This window comes from Ambystoma mexicanum, chromosome 1q, assembly GCF_040938575.1.
Source record: "Ambystoma mexicanum isolate Mex_15411 chromosome 1q, UKY_AmexF1_1, whole genome shotgun sequence".
In the NCBI taxonomy this organism is placed as follows: Eukaryota; Metazoa; Chordata; class Amphibia; order Caudata; family Ambystomatidae; genus Ambystoma; species Ambystoma mexicanum.
Genome location: NC_090922.1, coordinates 504,791,322 through 504,814,207, shown reverse-complemented (window position 1 = coordinate 504,814,207; position 22,886 = coordinate 504,791,322). Strand labels below are relative to the sequence as shown.

The window sequence follows — 22,886 nt, the reverse complement described above, 5'->3', positions numbered from 1 at the left end:
TTCTTTAGTACAGGTGAGGGACTGTCGCTGTGGCAGGATTTCATTTGTACTGTACGTGAGTCCAAACAATTCTCTGTCACACGTTTCCGTGGCACTGAGCTTACCTTTGAGGACTCGAGCGACGAGTCGGCTTTCAGAGCAGTCCAGGGGTTCTGCATCCCACGTTGTTGGATTGTCTTTCGTCGGGTGAGGGGACCGGTGCCTGGGACCGCCTGGCCACTCGTGCCTGATTGTGCCGTCATTGCGGTCGCACTGTTTGCTAGGAGCCTCACAGCCTCGACCAGCCGTGGACTGCCGTAGACTGACTCTACGCTCGACTCCGCGCGCGCTCCGCGCTTGGGGCGAGTTTAAGTAGAGTACACCCACCGGCACCAGCAAGTTCCTTAAAGGCACAGTGAGGGGGGACTCCAAAAGGCAGCACAAACACGTTGCTGCAGCTCCTCTCAGGCAGAAAAACAGTCGACTGCCGTAGACTGACTCTACGCTCGACTCCGCGCTTGGGGCGAGTTTAAGTAGAGTACGCCCACCGGCACCAGCACCAGCAAGTTCCTTAAAGGTACAGTGAGGGGGGACTCCAAAAGGCAACACAAACACGTCGCTGCAGCTCCTCTCAGGCAAAAAAACACAGTCGACTGCCGTAGACTGACTCTACGCTCGACTCCGGAGGAGCTCTATAGGTTATACCAAGTTACGTGTTTGAGGATTTTGTTCTCCTCCTTCTCTAATGCAGCTTTATTGCAATTGTCCCAAAGTTCACTGCCATATGTTCCAGCAGTGATAACCTACATTTTATATAGTTCTGCGGTATGGGAAATAGTTTGCCCACCATATTGTCTAATAAAATTGATAACTACAGTGCCCCTTCCAGCTAAGATTGCCATAACCTTTGCATATTTGGCCTAACCACTTCCCTGTTTTCTGAAGGTTTATCCCCAAATAGTCATAGCTATCAACCTCCTCTATAAACCTCTCATTTATAGTGTAAGACCGTGGGAATCGTCTGTAGAGTTTATTTTCAGATCAGGACATGAATTTAGATTTGGAAATATTGATAGTTTGTCCTTTATTTTTGCACTTGACCTAAAAAGCATTTAATAGCTGTTCTAACTCAGGTGAGGTTTTTGATATTAAGATTGAATCATCTGCGAAAAACAATATCTGCCACTTTTGTTCCCTAGTTTACAGGCACATGTTTCAGTGATACTTAGGTAGGCTACAATATTTTTTATCTACAAATAAAACGGGGGAGCCAACACACATCCCTGCCTTACTCCTCTGTTGACCTTAGATGGTTTGGTGCCTTCACCGGATGCGCCCAAACGGACCACTGCAAAATTACTGGAGTATGATGAATGTATTATATCAACTATCCACCCTGGAGTAGCTAAATCAGCTAGAAGGGCCTAAAGTTAAGTTTTGGGACAGTTGAACGCCATTTGTGTGTCTATGAAAGCCACAAACAAACGTGTCTTATTAAGAGCTACATATTTGTATATAAGCATTGTTGCCCTACATATCTGATCTATTGTAGATATAGATTTCCTGAAACCCGCTTTAGTTGGAGACAAGCTGTTACTTGCCTTACAACATGCTTTGACTAGGTTTCTAGGGCTGAAATGGGCCAACCATTTTGGGGATCATCACAGCTTCCTTTTTTGTAAATTGGATTTATGATCACCCCTTGCTAGCTTCTCAGAATCGTTGTAGCAGCAGTTTGGTACATTAAAAAATGTAGTTTATTTTGGTAACCAAAATGCCCATCTCCTTTGAACATATCAATGGCCAAAAAGTCTAGACCAAGTGTTTGTTTTATTTCTGAAGATTTAGCGAGGCCTGAACCTTGTTTAAACTAAACTTCATGCTATCAGCTGGTAACTTGCCCTAAGCACTGGAAATATGGTGGGGCACAGTGTAATCGCACTTGGGCGGATTGATTTGTCAAATCTGAGGAATTATCAAGGTAAAGTGGTTAAGCCACTTTGCTTCAAGTATCGAGGATATCATCTTTGGGCAAATATCTCCAAAGACAATTCTCCAGTATTCCCTCTGGTTATTGGTTGGGGCTGCAATTTTGAAGGCCTTCCATTGTTTTACATAATATTCCTCCTCCTTTATCCTCCAATAACTCTTGATAGATTGCCCCTAATAAAACTATCAGAGATTGGTCTTATTTTTTTAGTGTGTTGATTAGGGTTTGCTTAGCTAACCTGCACTGCATATCAAAACATTTTGGGCTATCAAATGTTTTCTTATTTAATCCAGCTGAGGATTCCGAAAAGAAAGGTTTAGCAGTATAAACCATCTTATTATAGACTGCCAAAGTGGTGATCATAGTGTCTAGGTGCACAAATTATGTTAACACTGGCAACACCTTACAATAAATCAAGGTAGAACAATGTTCCTATCAAGTGAGGACCATCTTTGAGATATCTGTCTAGTTAAGTTTTGATATTGTAACATACCAGTCGATGCAGAGATTGCTTCTAGATGTTAGTTTTAAAGGATCACGATCACTCGCTGGTATCTCAGAGACTACAAAAGAACCTATATTGCACAATACCTCCAAACCTACAAGAATATCATCTATATGACTTTGCGTCAGCTTGGTTTTGTATGTTGGTCATAGAGGGCTATCATCCTTAACCCGACCATTACAAACTCTCAGGCCATGTCTAGCAAAAATATCTGCTAGTTGATGCACAAGAGGATAACTGCTTTCAGCACTTTGGAATGCAACTCAAGAATTACCTATATTTCGTCGTCTTTTACCAGATCAGATGGATAGGGGGGTATATGGTTGAAACTGAAAATGTAGTTCAGACCATGATGATGTGATGATGATTAGCCCCACTTTTTTTTCGAATAGGTTATCGATTGTCAAGTTCAGTGCATGGATGGCCTCTGAGTTTGGCCAAAAAATGGAAAGCACAACAATTCAAGGGATCCCTTAAAAGGACATACAGAATTTTCCAAAATGAAATGTGGTCTTAACCCTTGGGCTCCCGGGACTTATCTCCTTTAGTGTTCCCTTGGGTAGGTTGCTGCCTATTTCCCACATGTGGGGTATATCTCAGCCATACCGGAGCAGTGTCTACAGACTTTGTCCAAAGGATTCCTATGGACCACTTTTACCAACACAAAAAACTCTTTAAGGTACTCACCTGAACAGTGACATATTTCCTGGGTTCCTCTTGGGTCCCTGGAGTGTACTGCAAAGAAATGGACTTCTAGCTACTACCCCCTAATTTAATGGAAATTCTAAATCCATGTATTGCCCTCCTACCTATTGAAATGTTAGTGTATCATTACTGGTTATGTCAGTTTCTATTTCTATGAGTGTGATATAACCTTATGGGCCTGGATAGTATAAGCCTAAATATATGCCTAATGTTGGTAGCGCTCTTGGCTTTTTCAGCTAGCGTGTAACACTTTCCTCCCTTTAAACACTATGTAAATGTGTATTGTTAATTTGTAATGTTCATATTAACTATACTATGTGCTACAGTGGAGGGAGAATACTGTGACTATTTTATATATAGTGCGTGCCACTAGGAAGTGGGCTTACATTTAGTATTAAAAGTGGGCAGGGTCTTAACTGATCATTACTGTTTTCATACGTTCACTTTATTTGTATGTATGTGTGTTGTGTTTAAGTCAAAGTACTTATTGACCCCAGTAGAGATTCTGTGTGTGATTTTTTTTTTACCATTAAAGTTTTTCATTACACCAGTGTAGTGTATTCTTTGTGGGTGTCTATGGGAATAACCGTACTTCAGTGACACCCACCCACCCATCCTCCCTCCCTTGAGTTAAACACAAGTGCTCTGCTACAGCTACCCTTTGAGAGACAGGTCCCTTCTTTCATTGACACCCTGCGTTACCTTTAAGTGAGTTGATTCCACAGCCCTCATCAGAGGGTTGTGCTAAGTCTCCTTAACAGAAGTCCCCAAGTCAAGAAGCAATATCAACATGCTTCTTAAGTTCTTCACCATATGAACTCGCTTTTCATTTATTTGGATATAATTTACAAAACTGAAAGAGCTTATTTTACTCTGGTGAATTCCTACATCCAGATGTGATGGTAGAATTCCTTATTGGGCTCTCTGAGGCCAAAGAAGCTGAATTGCTGGAGCTTCAAGTGAACAAGGCTTTTGATGTGAATAACTTAGCAGTAAATAGTACTGTGTGTATGAGGAAGCATGCATATTTGAAAGCCTCTTCTCTACATTTGGACCCCAAGATGAGGTCATTGACTTACCTTGTGATTTGAAATCATGGTTTTCTCCAACAAATGATAGTTTGCTATAAACCTGTAAAATCTGAGTAGTGGCTGCAAAGTCACATATTGCCATCTCTTCTCAAACTCCAGTATCAACCTTCTTCCTCTTTAAAGGGTAAACTATGTTCCTCTTCTTTGGGTAATTTTGACAGGAAGAAAAATGTACTTTGTTCCAAGTCAAATTCGTCTGCATTTGTAACGTGTTCACGTCAATTTGCAACTAGTGAATACACTTGACTCAATATGGGGATCCATGCTTCCCCTTTTGCGCCCAACTTGCGTTATCCCCAGCAGGACACATTTCCTCTGCTAGGACAAATATTGCACAGGATCCATGCATCTTAAGCATGTTCAGGCAAATTCTTACTCTCATTTTCCACCTGTGCCTTAATCATCATCTTCGAAAGGTCTGCAGCCTTCTTCAGAATTGTTCAAGGAGATTAAATGTTTTAATTAGCATAGTGTTTAGACCTTCCTTGATTTTGTTTGTGCGTGTATTGTGCTTTATCACTGGAACTCTCCCCTTCTATGAGTGAAGCCAGACTGCTCAGTCACACTGCCCAGTCACACTGCCAACGGAAACCCTGCCTACCACTACAGACAGGTCTACACAAGCCTTCACCGGAGGAATTGTAGAAAATCTCCCTAATACTCAGGGTACATGTTGGTAAATGAATGTATGTTACTCAGTGTGATAAGTATTGTATTACCAGTCCGTAGTCTCTCCTTCGTACCACCCACCACTTCACACTCTGCCCGTAACAATTTAGGCAAATATTTCAAAGCTGGATCTCTGGAAGCTGGTGGCTATATTGGGTGCATGGCTTAGGGAAGTAGTTCATGTTTCTTGCAACTTCTATTTTAAATGTATTGTGCGAAAACCTGAAGGTTTCTCACCCGCTAGTCCCCGGAGATCTGACGTCCAGGTAGCCAGGACACAGCCTTTTCTATTGGGTTCAGTTCCTGGGGGTGGACCAGTTGGGGAGGATCACCTGGGCGCAGGGTCTTCGGGGAGTGGAAGTGGGACACTGAGGGTTGAGACGCGGTATCCCCTTCCCTCGAACACCTTTTCCCCATCCTACACTGTAGGATGTTTAGAAGCTCTATCCCCACCCCCTTTCCCGCATGAACACTTTCTTACACTGTTAACAGACAACAGACTAACACCAGAGCCTTTTACCCGACATGTCCCAACACATGGGTAAGGCACTTGACAATAATCACGCACGCCTGATGGCCCTTTACCTTCCCCACAAGGATAAAAGGCGGAGCACGAAAGCACACTTCGAGCAACGCCGAACGCACGAAGAGACAGCTACACCAAACCGGCAGTTCAAACGGAGAAAAAAGGAGGTAAGACCTGGAAGGACGACAAAGGGGGAATTGCCCTTGCCCTTTTCAACTCATGTCCGCGAAACCTCCGAAAGGGAAATCATAAGACCCAGAGTTACAGCTGGCGTGTGGAGCAGCAGATGTCAACTGTACACGGGGGGCCTCCAGCATTGATAATGTAGAGGTAGAAGCAAACTGGCTACCGTGGTACTATCCTTGACTCCAGAGATCAGAGAAGCCAACAGGTGCAACACAGCCAGTGAGTTGAGGGAGACTGAAAGCAAATCAGACTGTGGTGAGCCCAAGGTTGCAACATTTTTGAACACCAGAAATGTGTGTGTTGAACTTTAAAGAAAGCTCAGTTAAGGTCCAGGTGCAGAGGGGTCCGGTGCCACGTGGGTGCTCATTGGAAAGGCTCTGACCGGGACCTGTTTGAAACTACAAGAACCAGAAGGCCCTAGGAAAGTTTGTGTATGGCATCAAGTGGTCTTACAAGGGTTACATCAAATCCCTTGTACAATAGAAAGTCTCTGACCCTTTGCCAAAGGAAAGCTACGGGAAGGGAACCCTGCTTTCCAATAAGGCTGTAAACTGAGGAATGAGGCAAATGTGAACCAGACAGAGGGATGTTGAAAGAAAGCTAGGAGAAGGAAAACCTTGCTTTCTGATGAAAATGAGCAATGCATGAACTGTTAAAATACATGAACTGTGTTAAAGGCTGCAGTGAACCTGACGTAGGGAGGTCCAAACTGCGAGGTGGATCCGAGCCCGACGGAGCAAGATCCTGGGGCGAAGAGCAATCGCCCAAGGTGCAAGATCACTGAGAGAACGTTTTATTGATCATTATGAAACACTACGGGCCCTCTAAGGCACAAGAGTTTTGCAAGAAGGAGACATAGCCTCTGAAGGTTTTTGATATCGCTGAACTGAAATTTGAACGTCGTGCTGACGAGGCCAAGGAGTGTGCTGTGCTTGAGAGTCCCACCTTGTGCCGTGTTTCAAACGTGGGGAAGGGAGACACAACTATACCATCCTCATTTATCATTTTGTGAACACTTCTTTCTTTTCTGGTGAACATTATCCCACTCTCTTTTTGTAATTTAGTAGTAAGGATTGGCAATATTTTTTTTTTTTGGGTATAGGCCCTTTTTTTTTTTATAAGACACCACTAGGACTGCCTTATTATTTGATAGTCTTAGCTTGCTCCGATCTTATATTTAGGTTTAGTTAGGCGTTTATTTCACCCATTATAAAGTTCAATAAACAACCTTGAACTGTAATCACGTGTCTGTGTTAGGCAGAATCCTGTGCAGTTCCCTTGGGGACCACTGCAAGAAGATTAAGACTACAGGAGTAAGCAGTAACCCCAAATGGAAGCAGTCTGCACCACCCAGATTTACCTGGTAGCTGTGGCTGAGCAGTCAGACCTCTCTCTAGAAGAGTAGGGCAATATATAGAGTATACACAATAGGGCCGAAAACACAATAGAGCAAACAAACACTGACCAGAGCTTTGTATGAAAAGTATATAATTAATTATTTAAAACACAATTTAGGAAATACACTAGCATTCTAAATCAAAAGCAAGTTAAAACACAGGTAAAGTATAGACACCGCCCTTGATAACTATTAGACAAGTCAGAGTTAAAACACCACTATTTGTTAAAAAAGATGTGAGCGCGTAACCTAGATGGCACTCCAATAGTTAAGTTAAAGGGAGAGGAAAAGGCAGGGCATACAAATAAAACAGTTCCCAACACTTTTAGAAGTTCGAAGCAAGGGAGTAAAGGTAGTATACACTGTAGAGCCAAAGTTCATGGACCAGGCCCACTTTAAATGGAGCAAAGCGAAATGTGCCCAAGATCACACAGTTTAAAATGCACTAAAAGTCTTTGCAGGATGTTCAAAAGAGGTGGGGTGATTCAAGAAGTAAAGTTAGAAGGTCTGGGGCCAACCCAGTTGGAAAGCCAAGGATTTAAGGGTCACCTTGGGCAAACCGAAGAAAGGGGGGCCAGGCAGAACACTACCTTAAAGAGAGAGGAAGCTCCAGCGGTGGCAGTTGTTCCTGGCAGTGGTTGCAGTTCGTTGTTTCGACCAGGAGAAGAGAGGATCTCGTCGAGGAGGAAACTTGGAGTTGTTGCACTGCCCAGGGATGAAACCAGTCGGTTAAAAGGTGCGTTCCATTTATTTGCGGTCAAAGTGGTGAAGCTTGGCTATCTAGCTGCCGGGGTGCTTGGCACGGGCGATTCGAGCAAGAGACGTCTTTGGAAGGCGAAAGGGGCCAACTGGTTGATCCCACCAGCTCAAAGGAAGAAGACTCGTCCAGCAGAAGATCTTCTCTTGTCGTTGGGAAAGTGGTGTGTTTGTTGCAGCAGGGCTCCACAGGTGGTGTCGTCGTTGCAGATGGCTCAGCTTCTTCCCTCTTGGGATTCTTAGGTCCTGTGGCGACTTCTGAAGTTCCAGTCCCAAAAGCCCTGCTTTTATGCAGAAAAACCCCCATTCAACAGCCTCGCTCTCACTCAAACATGCTAAGTGGTGAGACGGGCGGCTCACCACTGGGGCAATCAGAATAGAGTGTGACTTGGGTTGCTAAGGCAACGCAGTCCAGGGTGCCATTTCTCCTCCCCACACATCCTGTGGAACCCAGACAGAGTGGCACTATTTGGAGGGCTTCTGTGGAGAAGCCCGCCAAAATAGTGACTCGAGGACTCGACCTTGGTTAGAGTTACAGAGACGGACACAAACGCCATTTTAGAAAAGAGTTCTGGCAAAAAGACCCAACCGTTGATTTAATATTAAATAAATAAACCGGCGGTATCTTTAACATTGCACCAAAAAGTGGTGCGTTTAAAATCAATGGGAAAATCCCATAGGAAATATTCCGGTGGAATATTTTGCGTGGTAACCACTGCCACCAGCCAGAAACTTGACAAGGGGGGACTGGACAGTGCCCCCTTGGAAACAGACCCAGGGGCAATCCAATTAACCCCTTTCAGTACTTCCACAATATGATGGTTTGTACTGGTTCTGTTCACAATTTTGGGCTAGTAAAGTCAATGGTGACTTTACATGCCCTAGGAGACAGTAGTCAGTCCCAGGGTGTGGAGTCTATGTTTGGGGGTCACTATGACACCCCTGTGTTACTGAACTGAGGGTGCTGTGTAACACATACACAAAAGAACAGATGATACCCTATGGAGTAAAAGACCCCATAGCCCATAAGCACACAAACAGTCAAAGACCTACCTCAAATCATGCCTAAGAGTGGAAGGAAACGAGTCTCACTCTTAGCAGGAGAAAAAACAAACCCCAAAAATCCAGCAAAGCTGCTGGGGGACTCACTAGGTTTGGGAAATTAACCTTATAAGAGAATTCTCCTTAACAGTCTGTCTTTACTGTTGCCACCATAAGTTCCTTACAGCTGTTAGACATATGATGTTCAAGGATGCTCTGGTCCCTTTTTATGCCAGGAGAATAGCTTATAAATATGGAGAAGTATGCACTAGGAATACAAGGCACCTACAATGAGTGCATTTTACTATCGGGCTCGCTATAATTTTGTAAAGGTAAAGAGAACTGTTTATAATTGCCATTACGCATCATTTCAAATCCCCATATAACCAACTACAGATTTACCTTCACACAGTACAACATAGCCACATGCCCGTCTGCGTATATCAGAAGCCACACCCGTGGCAGTTTAGCACTTACAAATACCCAAATGACATGACATCATTTAGATGTTTGAGGGGTGATCTTGTAGATTGATGAAGAGATTTATACTTTTTCCAGTGTCGCTTGTAAAGAGTCCTAACCCTAATAAAACCAAGCGACCAATGCTGCAGTTATGCACTATGTTGTCAATCTTTCCCCCCTCCAAAGGGCATTTGTGTTCACTCAGTATGTGCTAATGCAACCATCTTTGATTTTGGTTACTGCTCACATCTTTTCTATCATTGTGTTGGGTGCTAGTTAGAGTGCTGATTCCCAGTTTTCCCAATTCATGTTGAAAAATATTTTTTGGTGTGACCTTAATGGGGTTGTTGTGTTTATGCTTTGCTTAAACCTCTGGTTTCGGAGCAAAGGGGCAGGGAAGTACAACACAGTTTCCCTGTAACACATCCTGTATACTTACTGTATCCTGCAACAAAGTCCCCTTTGTGTGGCTCACCCAACTCCAACCTGACCCTACCCCATCGCCCCATGCCAAAGCATAACTGTATCTTGCCAGACATTCTAACCTACAGCACCTGGTCGAGCATACACCCACCCAGAGCATTGCGCCTTTGAACATCAGTACTTGATCCGCTCTATGAATGAGAACGACCTCTATGTCCCCAAACAGCGTTACTGTATGTTGGTCCGCTTGCCTTAGCACCTGTCAGCCCTTACGCTCGGCTCTAGCATCAGCCTATATCTACTGTACAGTACAAGGCTGTTCATTGTTCAGTTTTACAGCCTGAGGCCTGTTGGCTTTCCTGCCAGCGTGCTAACCCTAGCTGGCAGCACCTCCTGTGTTCTGCCACTCGTTACATGTATTGTTTAACTTGGATTTAATTTTATTTCAATACTATGTGCTTTACTTTTTACGGCCAGACGCTTGGGGACCCTCAAGCTAGCCTGCCCACCCTTGCTGGCGGCACCTCCTGTGTACTTCCACTTGTTACATGTATTGTTTAACTTGGATTTAATTTTATTTCAATGTTATGTGCTTGGATCCAGCTTCCCATATCTTGCACCCACTCACTGGAACACGCCCTACCTCCCACAATCCGAGGTGAGGCCTCCCTCAGCGCCTTCCGCAAAACCATGAAAACCATCTTATTCACATAAGATGCCTCGCACCAGTTGAATACATATCATATATTCCTAATGCATAAACTGTATTGTAATGACTAACTGTACCAACCAAAATATCAGCTGTATGCCTTTTGGAATTCATAATGTACCACTGAATGCCTCTATTCCTGTAACTAAGCTCTTGCAAGTAACAGCGCCGCAATGCCCATGGGCTACTTGCACGCTATATAAATATAAATAAAAAAAATCCATTTTCACGGCGAGATGGCTAAGAACTCTCAGCCTGTTAACACTAGCCGTAGTTTGCGGCACCCTCTACGCTGCTCTGCAATTTGTATTGTATTAATCTCACTGTACTGCCATAAACCTCCCACATCCTTTGTTAGCTCTCCTGCCCTAGCACGTGACGGTCCCTTTATCCAGCGATACGGCAGCGCATCGTCAGCTTCACCGCTCATGGCAGCGCTACCTTCTCATCCACCACATACTCTAGGTATGGCCAAAGTACTCGCTAACTCTAATACCATCCCCCCTTCCACATTCCTCCTACAAATGCACCTGCTCAAACCACGCACAATATTCATCCCTACTACCACCCAACCGACCATCAATGGGGGAAGTACAGGAGAGTCGGACACAACCAACCCCACACTTGAAAACCTAGCCTCACTAACGCAGCACCATGACATCTCAGCAACCATCACACTTGCTACTCTACAGAGAAACGAAAGACTTGGAGATGGAACTAAAGCCTTCACTAGAAACCGTAATCAACCTACGGTTCGGCTCTTTCTTGGCCAACAGATCCCAAACTCTTTCTCTCCCCCCATTCAGGTGCAAGTCTTGTCATCTTAGTAGCGCTGTCCCCCATCCTTTTCAACATTTATATCTTTCTCTTACGTCTTATCCGCTCCTTTGGCGTTGGGGGCTATTCATACGCCGACAATACCCAGTTACTGATTTGCCTCGATCTTATTCAGTCTGAGGCGTCGGCGTGCCTGCATAAGTGCCTGACAGCCATGGGGAGTAGATGGGACACACTGGTTGAAATTGAACGGGGACAAGACTGAGTTGCTGGGTTCCCCTCCTGATCCTCACTTTGGGTTTCCTCCTTCTGGCCGCCTTCTTTTGGTTTGCTTCTGGTACCTTCGATTGTGGTAAAAAAATCTTGGGGTAATTATGTCTGCCAATTTGTCCATCGCTGCTCAGGTATCTGTGGTATGCCAGATGGGGCATTTTCAGTTGAAAATCCTAAGAAAGGTGCTCCATCTGATTCCAACAATGCTACGTCCTCCTGTGGTGGCTGCTATGATTCTGAGTAGGCTGGACTATTGCAACTCCTTGTACCTGGCGCAGCCCAAGGTGTTGGTAGGCCGACTGAAACGTCTCCAGAATTTGGCAGCCAGGGTGACAACGGGTACCCCCTACGGGTTCCATATATCCCTGTTTCTGCGCTCCTTGAATTGGCTCCCAGTGGCCCAGTGCATTCAGTTTAAAGCGCTCTGCATTGTCCATCGTGATCTACAAGATCAGGGAGCAGAGTACTTGCGTGGTAAGTTTGAGCGCTATGTTCCTAGCCACCCCCTGCGGTCAGCGGCAGCAGGCATGCTGCGTGTGCCCTCCTTTTGCCTTACTCTGGTGGGGGGGGGGGTGCCTTTTTGATTGCTGCAGCGCAATTGTGGAATACTCTTCCACTATTTATGACATTGCTGCCAAATCATCTAGATTTTCGGAAAGTATTAAAAATGTATCTGTTCTGAACTCTTAGCAACCCTGTCTAGATGTGCTGGTCTGCGGGTGGCCATCGACCTCTCTAGCGCCATGATGCCTACGGGCGTCTGTGCCCTCCATAAATGGCCATAAAATAACATCTCTAAAACAAATCTCAGTATAAGTGAAACCCCTAACCCAGCCTTCCCATCAGGAGAATTATCTGCCAGAATGACCCTCTCGGCCACAGCATGTTATAACATCTTATAATATATATAACTATATATCTTTACATCTTATCTATAGGCATATATATATTTATATATATATATATATATATATATCTATCTCCAGGCCCCAACTCCTCCTTCGAGGAGGACATAGCCACGCTATTGACCACAGACTTAAAACCACCTCCAAAGTTCTCATCCTTGGAGTCTTCAATCTAGGATAGCACTGACATCAAAGCCACGGCCCTGGCCAATACCATAGAAACACAAGGCTTCACCCTGCAGACCGCGCGGACCATAATTGCATCACAGACATCACTAACAACGACCCCTGCCTTTGGTCAGACCACAACACAATGCTATTCTCCATCAACACATGCACACAAGTATGCACCTCTACCATCCTTGCGCCTACGACACAGATTCGGAACCACTGCAACATCACGCCTGATAACATGCTCCCTCTGCTTGCACCGCTTACTGCACATACTGGGAATATTTCCAACCCCTCATCCTTAGTAGCCACCTATAACCAGACTATGGAGGCAGCTATCAACAAAGTGGCATCCCTGGGCAACTGCAAAGCTAAACCTAAAGCACATATCAATCACTGGTTCACCTCAGAGCTTAAAGACTTACGGAATATAAAAAACAAATGGAGAAAGCAAATGGAAAAAAAAAACCTCTATATCAACAAACAACAATTCACTACCCTAGCCACAGAATACAAATAAGCCACGTTTCCAGCGAACAGTAACACATAGAACACGTTTATTGAGAATGCCAACTCTGGCACTAAAGAACTCTTTTCAGTACTTCGGGAATTAGAATCACCATCACAGACCCCAGACCTCTGCAAGCTGGTAAAATAGCTCAGCGTGTTGAGCGTTCGCTGCTGCGATTTGAGCGTGATCTGCAGGTCGCAGGTTCGAATCCCGGCAAGGCCAACTCAGCCTTTCATCCTTCCGAGGTCGATAAATGCGTACCAATTTCGGTTGGGTGATATTGTATGTAAATATGTCATCCACCTCCTACTGGACCTCTCGCCGGCATTTGATCTAGTGAATCACAGTATCCTATGCCATCACCTAGCTAGCGATGCCCACTTCTCCAACACACCATAAGCGGGATTGAATCGTTCCTTTCTAACCGATCTATGAGAGTCTTCTCATGTACGGCAGCAGCACCCCCTACACCTGCGGAGTCCCACAAGGATCGTGCGTCTCTCCTACTCTGTACAACAAGTTTACAAAACCTCTCTTTGACCGGCTTGACAAATTGGGTGTCATATATGCAAACTATGCAGACGCCACCCAAATACTACTGTCAATCACCGGAGACTACGACACAGACTCCAAATCCCTTAATTCCATCTACCTCGCCATGCAAGCCTGCTTGGCTCAACACAAACCCTATCTTAATGATGATAAAACAGAGATGCTGATCATAGGCAGTCTCTCAAGACTCAAGAACCACCCACCCTCCTACAAAACATTTGACATAGATGGCAATAGTATCATGGTAGCCAAAGAAGTCAAAACACTAGGTGTATATAGACTCATCACTCATCTGACAAGTTAATGCCATCACATCAGCCTCAGCATATACGGTCAAACTTATCACTGCATGCAGACCCTACCTAACCGTAGAGAAGCACGTCACTCTCGCCAGAGTTTTGACCTTCTCCAGGATCGACTACTGTAATGCCATTTTCGCAGGATCTTCAGCAAAAAAACATTAAGAATCTCCAGACCGTCCAAAATAACGCAATCGGCTCTCAGTATCCCAAAATCAGACCATATAAGCACAATCGGAAGGAACCATCACTGGCTACTGGTAAGAGACTGTTTTACATTCAAAATACTATCAAAATACCTGTCTAACACCGCCCCACGCTACCTCTCAAACCTAATCTCCAAAGTACAATCGGCCAGACTGACCCAATCGGTCTACTTGGGGCAACTGACCACACAAAGATACAAAAGACAAAAAGCAGGAGGTTCTAGCTTCCCTGTTAACGCAGCAAACTACTAGAATGCCATGCCATCGGAACGAAGGACAGACCCCTCACTATGGTCCATCATCAAAAAAATAAAAACATGGCTCTTTAACCAGGATTTCAAGTATCAACCCCACTCCACCAACAAGCGCTAAGCTCCCCTCTTTGACTACCATCTGCAAACAAAGATGGTGTAGCACAACCAGAAAATGTGATGACGTACTCTGCATATGTGAAATGAACTAAGTAAATGGACTAAGTAAGAAATGTAACTAATCGCATGTGACTATGTAACCGAACTGACATGTATTGACACTATACCTGTAATGAGCAATGTAACTGCACAACTAAGTCTTTGGAATGTAACCATATTGGTAAGCTCAAGTGCCCAGATGTCTGAGGGTTAGGTGCGCTATATAAATGTAATAAATAAATTGGTACTTCAGCCTCTCCAGTCATAAAACGCATCGTCTATATTTCTGGTGAAAACTATCAATTGAGAGTCTGCCACCATAACTGGTGGGGAAGTATCATGGATCTGTCCTCCTCTGGTCTGGTTAGATGTATAGAGTGTAATACACTTGCAATGTGTGCTTGTAAAATGTCTCACTTATCACATCTTCACACATGATGCAATTTCACTGGATGTGCACAGATCTTATGACGATTGCTGCAGAATTGCTTGAAGGATCTAATATGTTGTTGAAATGGGTGCTCCATAAATGTGCAGGAGAATGAATCCCAGACATGTCCCCAGAAGGTTTACTCTGATTACTAGTAGTGCCATGCTTTCACTGCAGTTATTACTTCTGTATCCTCTTTCACTCAGATGATAGACTCACCAAACACCAACCACAAAGTTGGGGCCCCCAGCCCTGTCCAGACAAAGCCGCAGCAGCCCTCACGCGATAAGCCGCATTCAAGCACATCAATGGCGAAGTCTGTGCGCGTAGAAGAGGAAGACTATGCAGGCTCCACAGATGACGAGAGAGAAGGTATGAGAACAAAATCTGTCTGAGTTGAGAATCTGTCTGGGAAATGTATTGATTCTGTGTGGCATGTGGTTGAATGGAGACAGGACTGCAATCTAGGAGGCCAGTAGTTCCTTTGCACATAGTTAGAAAAGATAATTCTATTATCAAGAAAGCAGACTCAGACATCTTTAGTAAGAACTAAGGAGTCAATTCGAACACTGCAAAGGAAGGTCACTGACAATAGCCAAATTTAATGTCTCTGTGACGGATGTTCCAAAGATACAAGGGTGTAAATTCTGGGAGGAAATTGGGATGTCTCAAAAGGAAGTCAAATTCATCTCCTACTTGACAGTGGGCCGAGGTTGTTGGAATTCAGTCACTCTAACTACCACTGTCATGTGTACGCTAGTAACATTTACAATTTGGGTGCAACAAGGATACCATAGGCAATCAGGGCCAGTGTGATCAAATGAGGACTCACTGTAAGATCAAAGTCAAGGTTCTTAATGTAAGAATCCAGGGTAAAATCATTAACCAAGTGTAAAGAAGGTGAGGACAGGTTGTTGTTAGGGAGGGGGTACTGCTGGTGGTAGGAGTGCTTCAGAGACAACAAGATTGTTTATTATAATCAGAGCCTTAAATATACAGACTACCGATTGGCAGCCAACATAAGTTAACCCAAGGGGCAGGTGGGTGTGAGGAGAGCAAGCCGGTTTTGGGTTGGATGGGCATTTCTAATTAATGCTCCAAAGTTCTGGAAATCTGAATCCCAGATGTTTTAGAAACACTGGAATCCATGAGTTTATGTGCATGCTAAGTGGGTTAGCATCCAGAAGCAGGCAAAACTCTGTAGTCCATGGTCAGGGTACCATTTAAACTAGAAGAGCGGTTGCTGATCTCAGGAGACATTTAGTTTCCAAACTCTCGGCATAGATTCCAGTTGTCCTGTGGGTACAACAATGGGAAATCTCTGTGGCATTTGCGGAGGCCCTGCTGGTGAAAGACTACAGAAGGTAGTTAGAAGATGCCTCAGTATTGCACACAGGTCAGTATATATTTTGATATGCCTGGACCAACTGGCGTTGAGCTTATAAAGAATTGTGCAGCGATAGAGCAGTGGGTACCATGACAAATGTCATCGTGCTAAGCTAGGTATGTGGCCTCCTGAAGTGAATCTAGTTGAATCTAGTTGCTGGTACACCATCCTTTAAACGCAACCCTACACAGGCTGCAGAGAGCTTTCAGACTAATACTCTGACAGAACGGCAGGATCAGTCAGATGATTCTCATCTTTAGGGCATAGGGTCTCAAAATGATGCCCTGTCCTTCATCTCCCAGAAGTCCACTTACAGGGGAAGCACTGACACACGTACCATTAACTCTTCCAGGAGCAGTTGTGGCAAAAATGCTCATGGCAGCAGGGTCCCAAAGGATGAGCTGTGTGTGCCCTGTGAAAGGGTGGGTGCTGGCTCTCGTTCCTCTAGTAAACATCTGTTGGATTGGGTTGTCAAGATGTGGTTGGCCCCGACATTGACAATTGTCTAAAATTACTGTCGGAACATAGAACATAGCTTGACCATAAAGAAAATCCTTGCCCACTGTCGAGTTCTGCCTTTTGCTAGCATTGGAACATTTGAAAAGAACACATTTTCTTCCAGCCATTTCATAAGCTAAGGGTTGTTCAGTGTTAGGCGGGATTTTCTGTACCAGCCTTTTGAAAGGGTTCTGAGAGTCCAACATAGGTTATGAGCATTATGAACAAGGACCTTTCACAATTGGTCTTAACAAAATTATACAAGGTAGCATAGGCTGAGCAGTAAGGCCGATTTAAGAGATCCGGGGATGGGGGCTGTAAGTAGAGTTAACAGCACTCCATAGTTGAGTAATTGAGTTCCACACAGAAATATACAAATGTACTATTTACTAGGCCTAAAACACACATGCAAGTTAAACTTAGGTTAACACTAATGCAAACTTCACCAAGCAATACTGTGCAAGTAAGGTGGGAAGTAAATACAGTTAACATGTATCAAATACACCTAACTTGAGCAGTCATTCTCTAACATGTATTTTACACGTTAATAACTGAAATGAGTGAAGGGAGGTGGTGGAATAGAAAATCTGTGTTCCCCCTGCACAAGATGTTTAATCAGTCAACAGGTAGCTAACACGCAGTTTAAAAGCAGAAATTAAGGGAATTGGATTAAGAATGAAAGCAGTGATACATCCCTATTCTTCTAGATTAGATGCCATAGGAGGTGCATCCTAGTCCAGAAACCAAGCAGCCACAGCAAGGAAAGGGTAGTGCTAGCAAGTGGGCTTTTTTCGCCTACCCAAACCCTATGGCTAGAGGGGGGCACAAAAAGTGATCTACATATGCACTCCAAATTCAAACTTTCCAAGTAGCCACCCATGGGTTACTCAGAATCTCAGAGGCCGCTTACATCAGTGTTTGGCCTCGATCTAGGAGGACCAGGGGTTTCTGTGGCAGTGACTGTAGTAGTCGTCAGTTTAGTTCCAGCTAGTAGGCGGTTCCAAACTCTGGCTCAGATATAGTTCCAGCAGACTTGCGGGGCGACCGGCCAGACAACTAGGGACGCCGCCAGGACACAACATATTAAGAGTAGCAGCGAAGAAACCCCGGTCAAGAATCACCAGGCTTAGCTCGAGGCAATGGCAGAACACGAGCTCCAAGAAGGCCCAAGCTATATTAGGGGACAGTGTTTGTCACAACAGAGGCCTGGTCAGTGAAAGGTCAGTCCAGAGGAGGGTCCAGGACACTTCCAAAGTCCACTGACGGCAGGATGATGATGCAGGACAGAGGACTAGTTGAACCCACCTGTCCAGCAGGATAGAGGGAGGCAGCAATGAAGTTCTTTCCTGGGTGCAATACATGAAGCAGAGTAACCCCGGCCCTTAAATGACAAGGATTCACACCCTTCAAACATGGCAGCCACATATCTCACATAAGACCATAACAGTTCCAAATACCAGTTTCAAACAGTTCTAGTCACACACAGCACTATCTGGGAGTACTGTCTTAAAACATGCAGACTGCCTTTTTGAGCCTCTGGTACCCTCAATGACATTCATAGTAAAAAAGAGAGTGCGTGTTAGTGCATCCGAAAAAAATGTAAAACACAGCTCACCTCTGGCACAGTGCATTGGCATAAAAAAGGTTTGCCGGGAAAGGGATACAATGTAACCCTGTTAAGATCTGCTTAAAATATGTTGGGTTAAAAAATAAAAACACTAGAAGGGCGACTTCTCCATAATGGTCAGTGGAGTGCTGACCCACTATCCATTATGGAGGAGCAAAGCCCAGCCCTTTGGAAACACTGAGTGCATCCTGCGCTGCAGTAAGTAGCTGAGGATGCTCTCCAGGGCTCTCTTTCTACTACGTAGGGAAACACAGTTTCCACTTTGACGGTGTATTTTCCAAGGTGCGCATTCCGAATAGGCCATGCAAGGCCTGGGGTGTTTTGATCCCCTCTGCCTTGCATCCTCGCACATAGAGGGCTTGATGGTTCGGCTCCATCATGCATGCAAGGATTTGTGTCTGTATACGTTCATGTGTGAATGCAAAAGGTGAGTTGTGTGTAAGAACGATCAGGATTAACTCTCAGAAAGAGGTAGCAGGCTTACACAAAGGTACAACTATTCCACACAGTTATCCAGAGAAAAACAATATACATGTATTGTTTTACACATGCAGAGCTCAGTTCAAATAGATACTTGCCAGTAATACATTATAAAATACACAGTGAATTTATAAAAACAGTGCTGGTCTTTAAGGACTCCCCACAGCCATACATTGTGGGTCCTCTATAAGAAGATCGTCACACAATTTAGTGACAAATTGGGGTGGGCAGAGTTCAAAATCTCTTGCGCCTGCACAACATATAATGCATGGTACAAAAGACCAAACCCACTCTTATTTTATATTGTAAGCCCAATACCTTGTGATAGACACATAGCATTTATGGACAAGGGGTGGGAAGAAAAGTGAACTAGGCATTTGACCACAAAGGGAAAACAATTATGAAGGCCTCTTCACCAACACCAGCAATCCACATTCATTTTGGTCCTAAAGGGCATACTGTTTGTAAAATCAAAATGCACACATCACAGTCCAATACCATTGCAGAGGGTGGAGAACATTTCACACAGCCACAGACCCCACAGGAAATCCATATAATATATATATATATATATATTAATTATTTTTTTTAACTCTTTTATTAGTGGTCACAGAAAGATACAGGGCACCGTTGCACAGTTCATCTCGCATATACAACAGGAGTACACTATTCAATGCATTCTTTAAAAAAAACAATGTTATGGTGACATATCATCAGGAATCATATTACACAAGTAGACTCTAAACGGGCCCCAGATGTCTTTGGGTCTGCATGTCGCAGGTTGGGTCGAAACAAATTGCTCCTCTGATTCAGTGACATGTGTCAATTCTTGTAGGAATTGGTTCATGCTGTGTGGCGCGGCGCTTTTCCATTTCTGTAGAATCCATTTTTTGGTGACAGCACATGAGATGTTGAACAAGCTTCTGATTTTTTCAGAACGTTTGCCTATGTCGCCGAACAAGTATTTCTGGGGGGGGTCAGTTCAGGGGGAACCTGAGTGATTTCCTCCAACAGTTTTGCCACATCCCTCCAGAAACCCTCCACCACCGGGCACCCCCAATACATATGAAAAGAACCAGCCTGAGGAGCGTTGCATTTAGGGCAGGCATCTGAGGTATCTGGTGCAAATTTGGCGACCCTGGCCGGTGTGTAATGTAACCTATTTAGAATTTTGTATTGGATCAACCGAAGTCCGGAGTTAAGCGAGACCTTCTTGGTGAGCAGACAATATCTAGCCCATCTCTCCTCTTCAATGGAAACCTGCAAGTCTGCTTCCCATTTCTCCTTAATCTGGTTCAACGTGGGGGTGTGGGCCTGCACCGCAGCGTATAGCTTAGAGATTCCCAGGCTGTCCTTGGCTGTCACCAGTTGTATACACGGATGTGGTGCGGGCTCATCTGGAAAGAGCAGCCACCTTTTCTGACATGCGGAACTCATACGATAATATTGGAGTGTTTTAAGTGGCCAGTCGCCCAGTGCCCTCAACAATAGCTCTAGGTCCAAAAACCTCCCATTAACAAACATATTGCCAAGCTTCATCTCGTTGTTAGGGTCCTGGGATTCCTGTATGCTCATGTCATGTGTGGGGGGTATACCCGGAAAGTTCCATAAAGGTATCTCGGGTTATAGGGTGTCTCTAGTCTCAGTCTTTTGTATATGGCTTCCCATGCCCTGACTCTGCAACTCACCGGATTGTATTCACAAGTGTCTTTGTAGTGTGGATCAACAATGACTGATTGTATGTTTGTGGGGTGTGTGGTGTATTCCTCTATCCATGCGTTGGATGTACTATCCGCATCATTGTACCAATATTTCGCAAACTGTGCTTGGGCCACATAGTAATAAAGCTCAAAATCGGGGGCCGATATACCTCCCGAAGAATAGGTCTCTGTCATCTTTTCCCACCCTATCCTCGCTATTTTACGGTTCCAGAGAAATGACACCGCCATGGATCTGAGTTTGTCGAAAAAGGATCTACCAGGCCATATAGGGATGTTAACAAAAAGATATAGTAGTTTGGGCAAGATTACCATTTTGAGAATAGCAACTCTACCGGCTAGAGAAATTGGGAGCCGCCCCCACATCTGAAGCTTAGTGGTTAAAGTTTGTAAGGCGTTTTCATGGTTATAAGACCAGGATTCCCAGGTATCTAATATGGCGCTCCGACCATTTGAGTCCATCAGTCCCTGCAGGGCATCTGGTGGCCGGTGTGAGCGGAAATATTTCAGATTTAGCCCTATTTATAGTGTACCCAGAGAAGTTTGCAAATTCCTGTATCTCTTCCATAATGGGTGCTATATTTATCTCAGGCTTCCTAACATATGATAATGTGTCGTCCGCGTAAAGCGCGATCAACTGGGTAGATCCCTTCATCTTAATCCCTCTATCCGCATGTCTCAGTCGGACCGCAGCCGCCATTGGTTCAATGGTCAATGCAAACAGCAGGGGCGAAAACAGGCAACCCTGTCTAGTCCCCCTACCCAACAGGAACATCTCGGAGATAGCTCTATTAGTCAGAATACGAGCACCAGGCTCTGTGTATAAAAGCCTTACATATCTTACAAAGTTGGGGACCACCCCGAATGCCTCCAGCACCGCAAGGAGATACACCGACTAGACCGAATCAAATGCTTTTTCAGCGTCAAGAGATATGGCCACCACGCTTCTCGCAGGGTCGATTTGTGCCATCACATCAAAAAGTCTTCGGAGGTTCAAGGCTGTAGATCTCATAGGGATAAACCCATTTTTATCAGGATGGATCAGGGTAGGGACTGCCGGCAGATGCCGATTTGCCAGAACCTTTGCAAATATTTTGGCATCAGTATTTGAGTGACAGGGGCCTATAGGACGATACATCCTGTGGTGGTCGCCTAGGCATAGGGAGTACAGTTATTATATCCTGTCTCATAGTTGGGGGTAATATGTTATTCTCGAGAGCCTCCTCCCACACCTGCATCAATATCTGGATGAGTTCCTTGTGAAATTCTTTGTAAAATTCGGCCCCCAATCCGTCCGACCCTGGTGCCATGCCCGTAGCCAGTGCCTTGATTGTCTCTGTGATCTCCTCCGTAGTTACCGGTTGATCCATTGCCAGATGGTGTTCGTCTGGGAGTTTAGGAAGGGAGAGAGCCTCAAGATATACCTTAATTTCTGCAAGTGTTTTCTTATCTTTATTCGAATATAATTCCTTATAGAATTTAACAAATTTCCCATTAATGTCTTCATCCCTGAGTAGCACCTCCCCCTGTGCCGTGTGTATACTTGTGATCTGAGTGGGTTGTTTGTCCTGCTTAAGTAAATTGGCAAGCGTTCTACCAGCCTTATTACCCTCCCCGTATCTATGTGCTCGTATAGGGACTGCCACATATCAGACCTCCCTTATGGCCAATTTATAAAATTCCTCAAGGTGTCTGTTTATGTCAGCTAGCAGTTCCTTATCTTGCGTGCTTGTGTATGTTTCCTCCAATGCATCTAGTTTGCTTTCAATAGATGATAACTCGGTTCTCAAAGCCTTCAGCATGCCCGTAGACTTGGACATCAGCACACCCCTTATCCAGACCTTGAAGGTCTCCCACACTGTTGAGTATTTGTCAACCGATCCCACATTATTAGACAGAAACTCAACAATTTCACCGTGGAGTGTCTCTACCATCCCAGAATCTCCCAGCATACCACCATACATTCTCCACCTCCTGGCAGGACCCGGGACATTCCAGAACACTAGTTCCAACAGTACTGGGGAATGATTTGACAATGAACGGGGCAGGATTTCACACCCCTCCACTAGAGCCGCCATAGACGTGGAGACAAACCAATAATCAATTCTTGACTCAGAGTCGTGCACAGAGGAATAAAATGTGTATCTCCTGCTGCCAGGATGAGTCTCCCACCATGCATCTACTAATAGAAGTTGTCATAGAAT

The 22,886-nt window shown here is 44.6% G+C and overlaps 1 protein-coding gene across 1 annotated transcript in view; it reads left to right on the top strand.

Moving 5' to 3' along the window:
• Positions 1-22,886, top strand: part of XRCC1 (X-ray repair cross complementing 1) — a 795,788-nt gene that overhangs the window by 482,519 nt on the left and 290,383 nt on the right. The window contains exon 12 of the mRNA XM_069640868.1: positions 15,179-15,344. Within this exon, the coding sequence (XP_069496969.1) occupies positions 15,179-15,344 (166 nt within the window). The remainder of the gene's footprint in view (positions 1-15,178; positions 15,345-22,886) is intronic.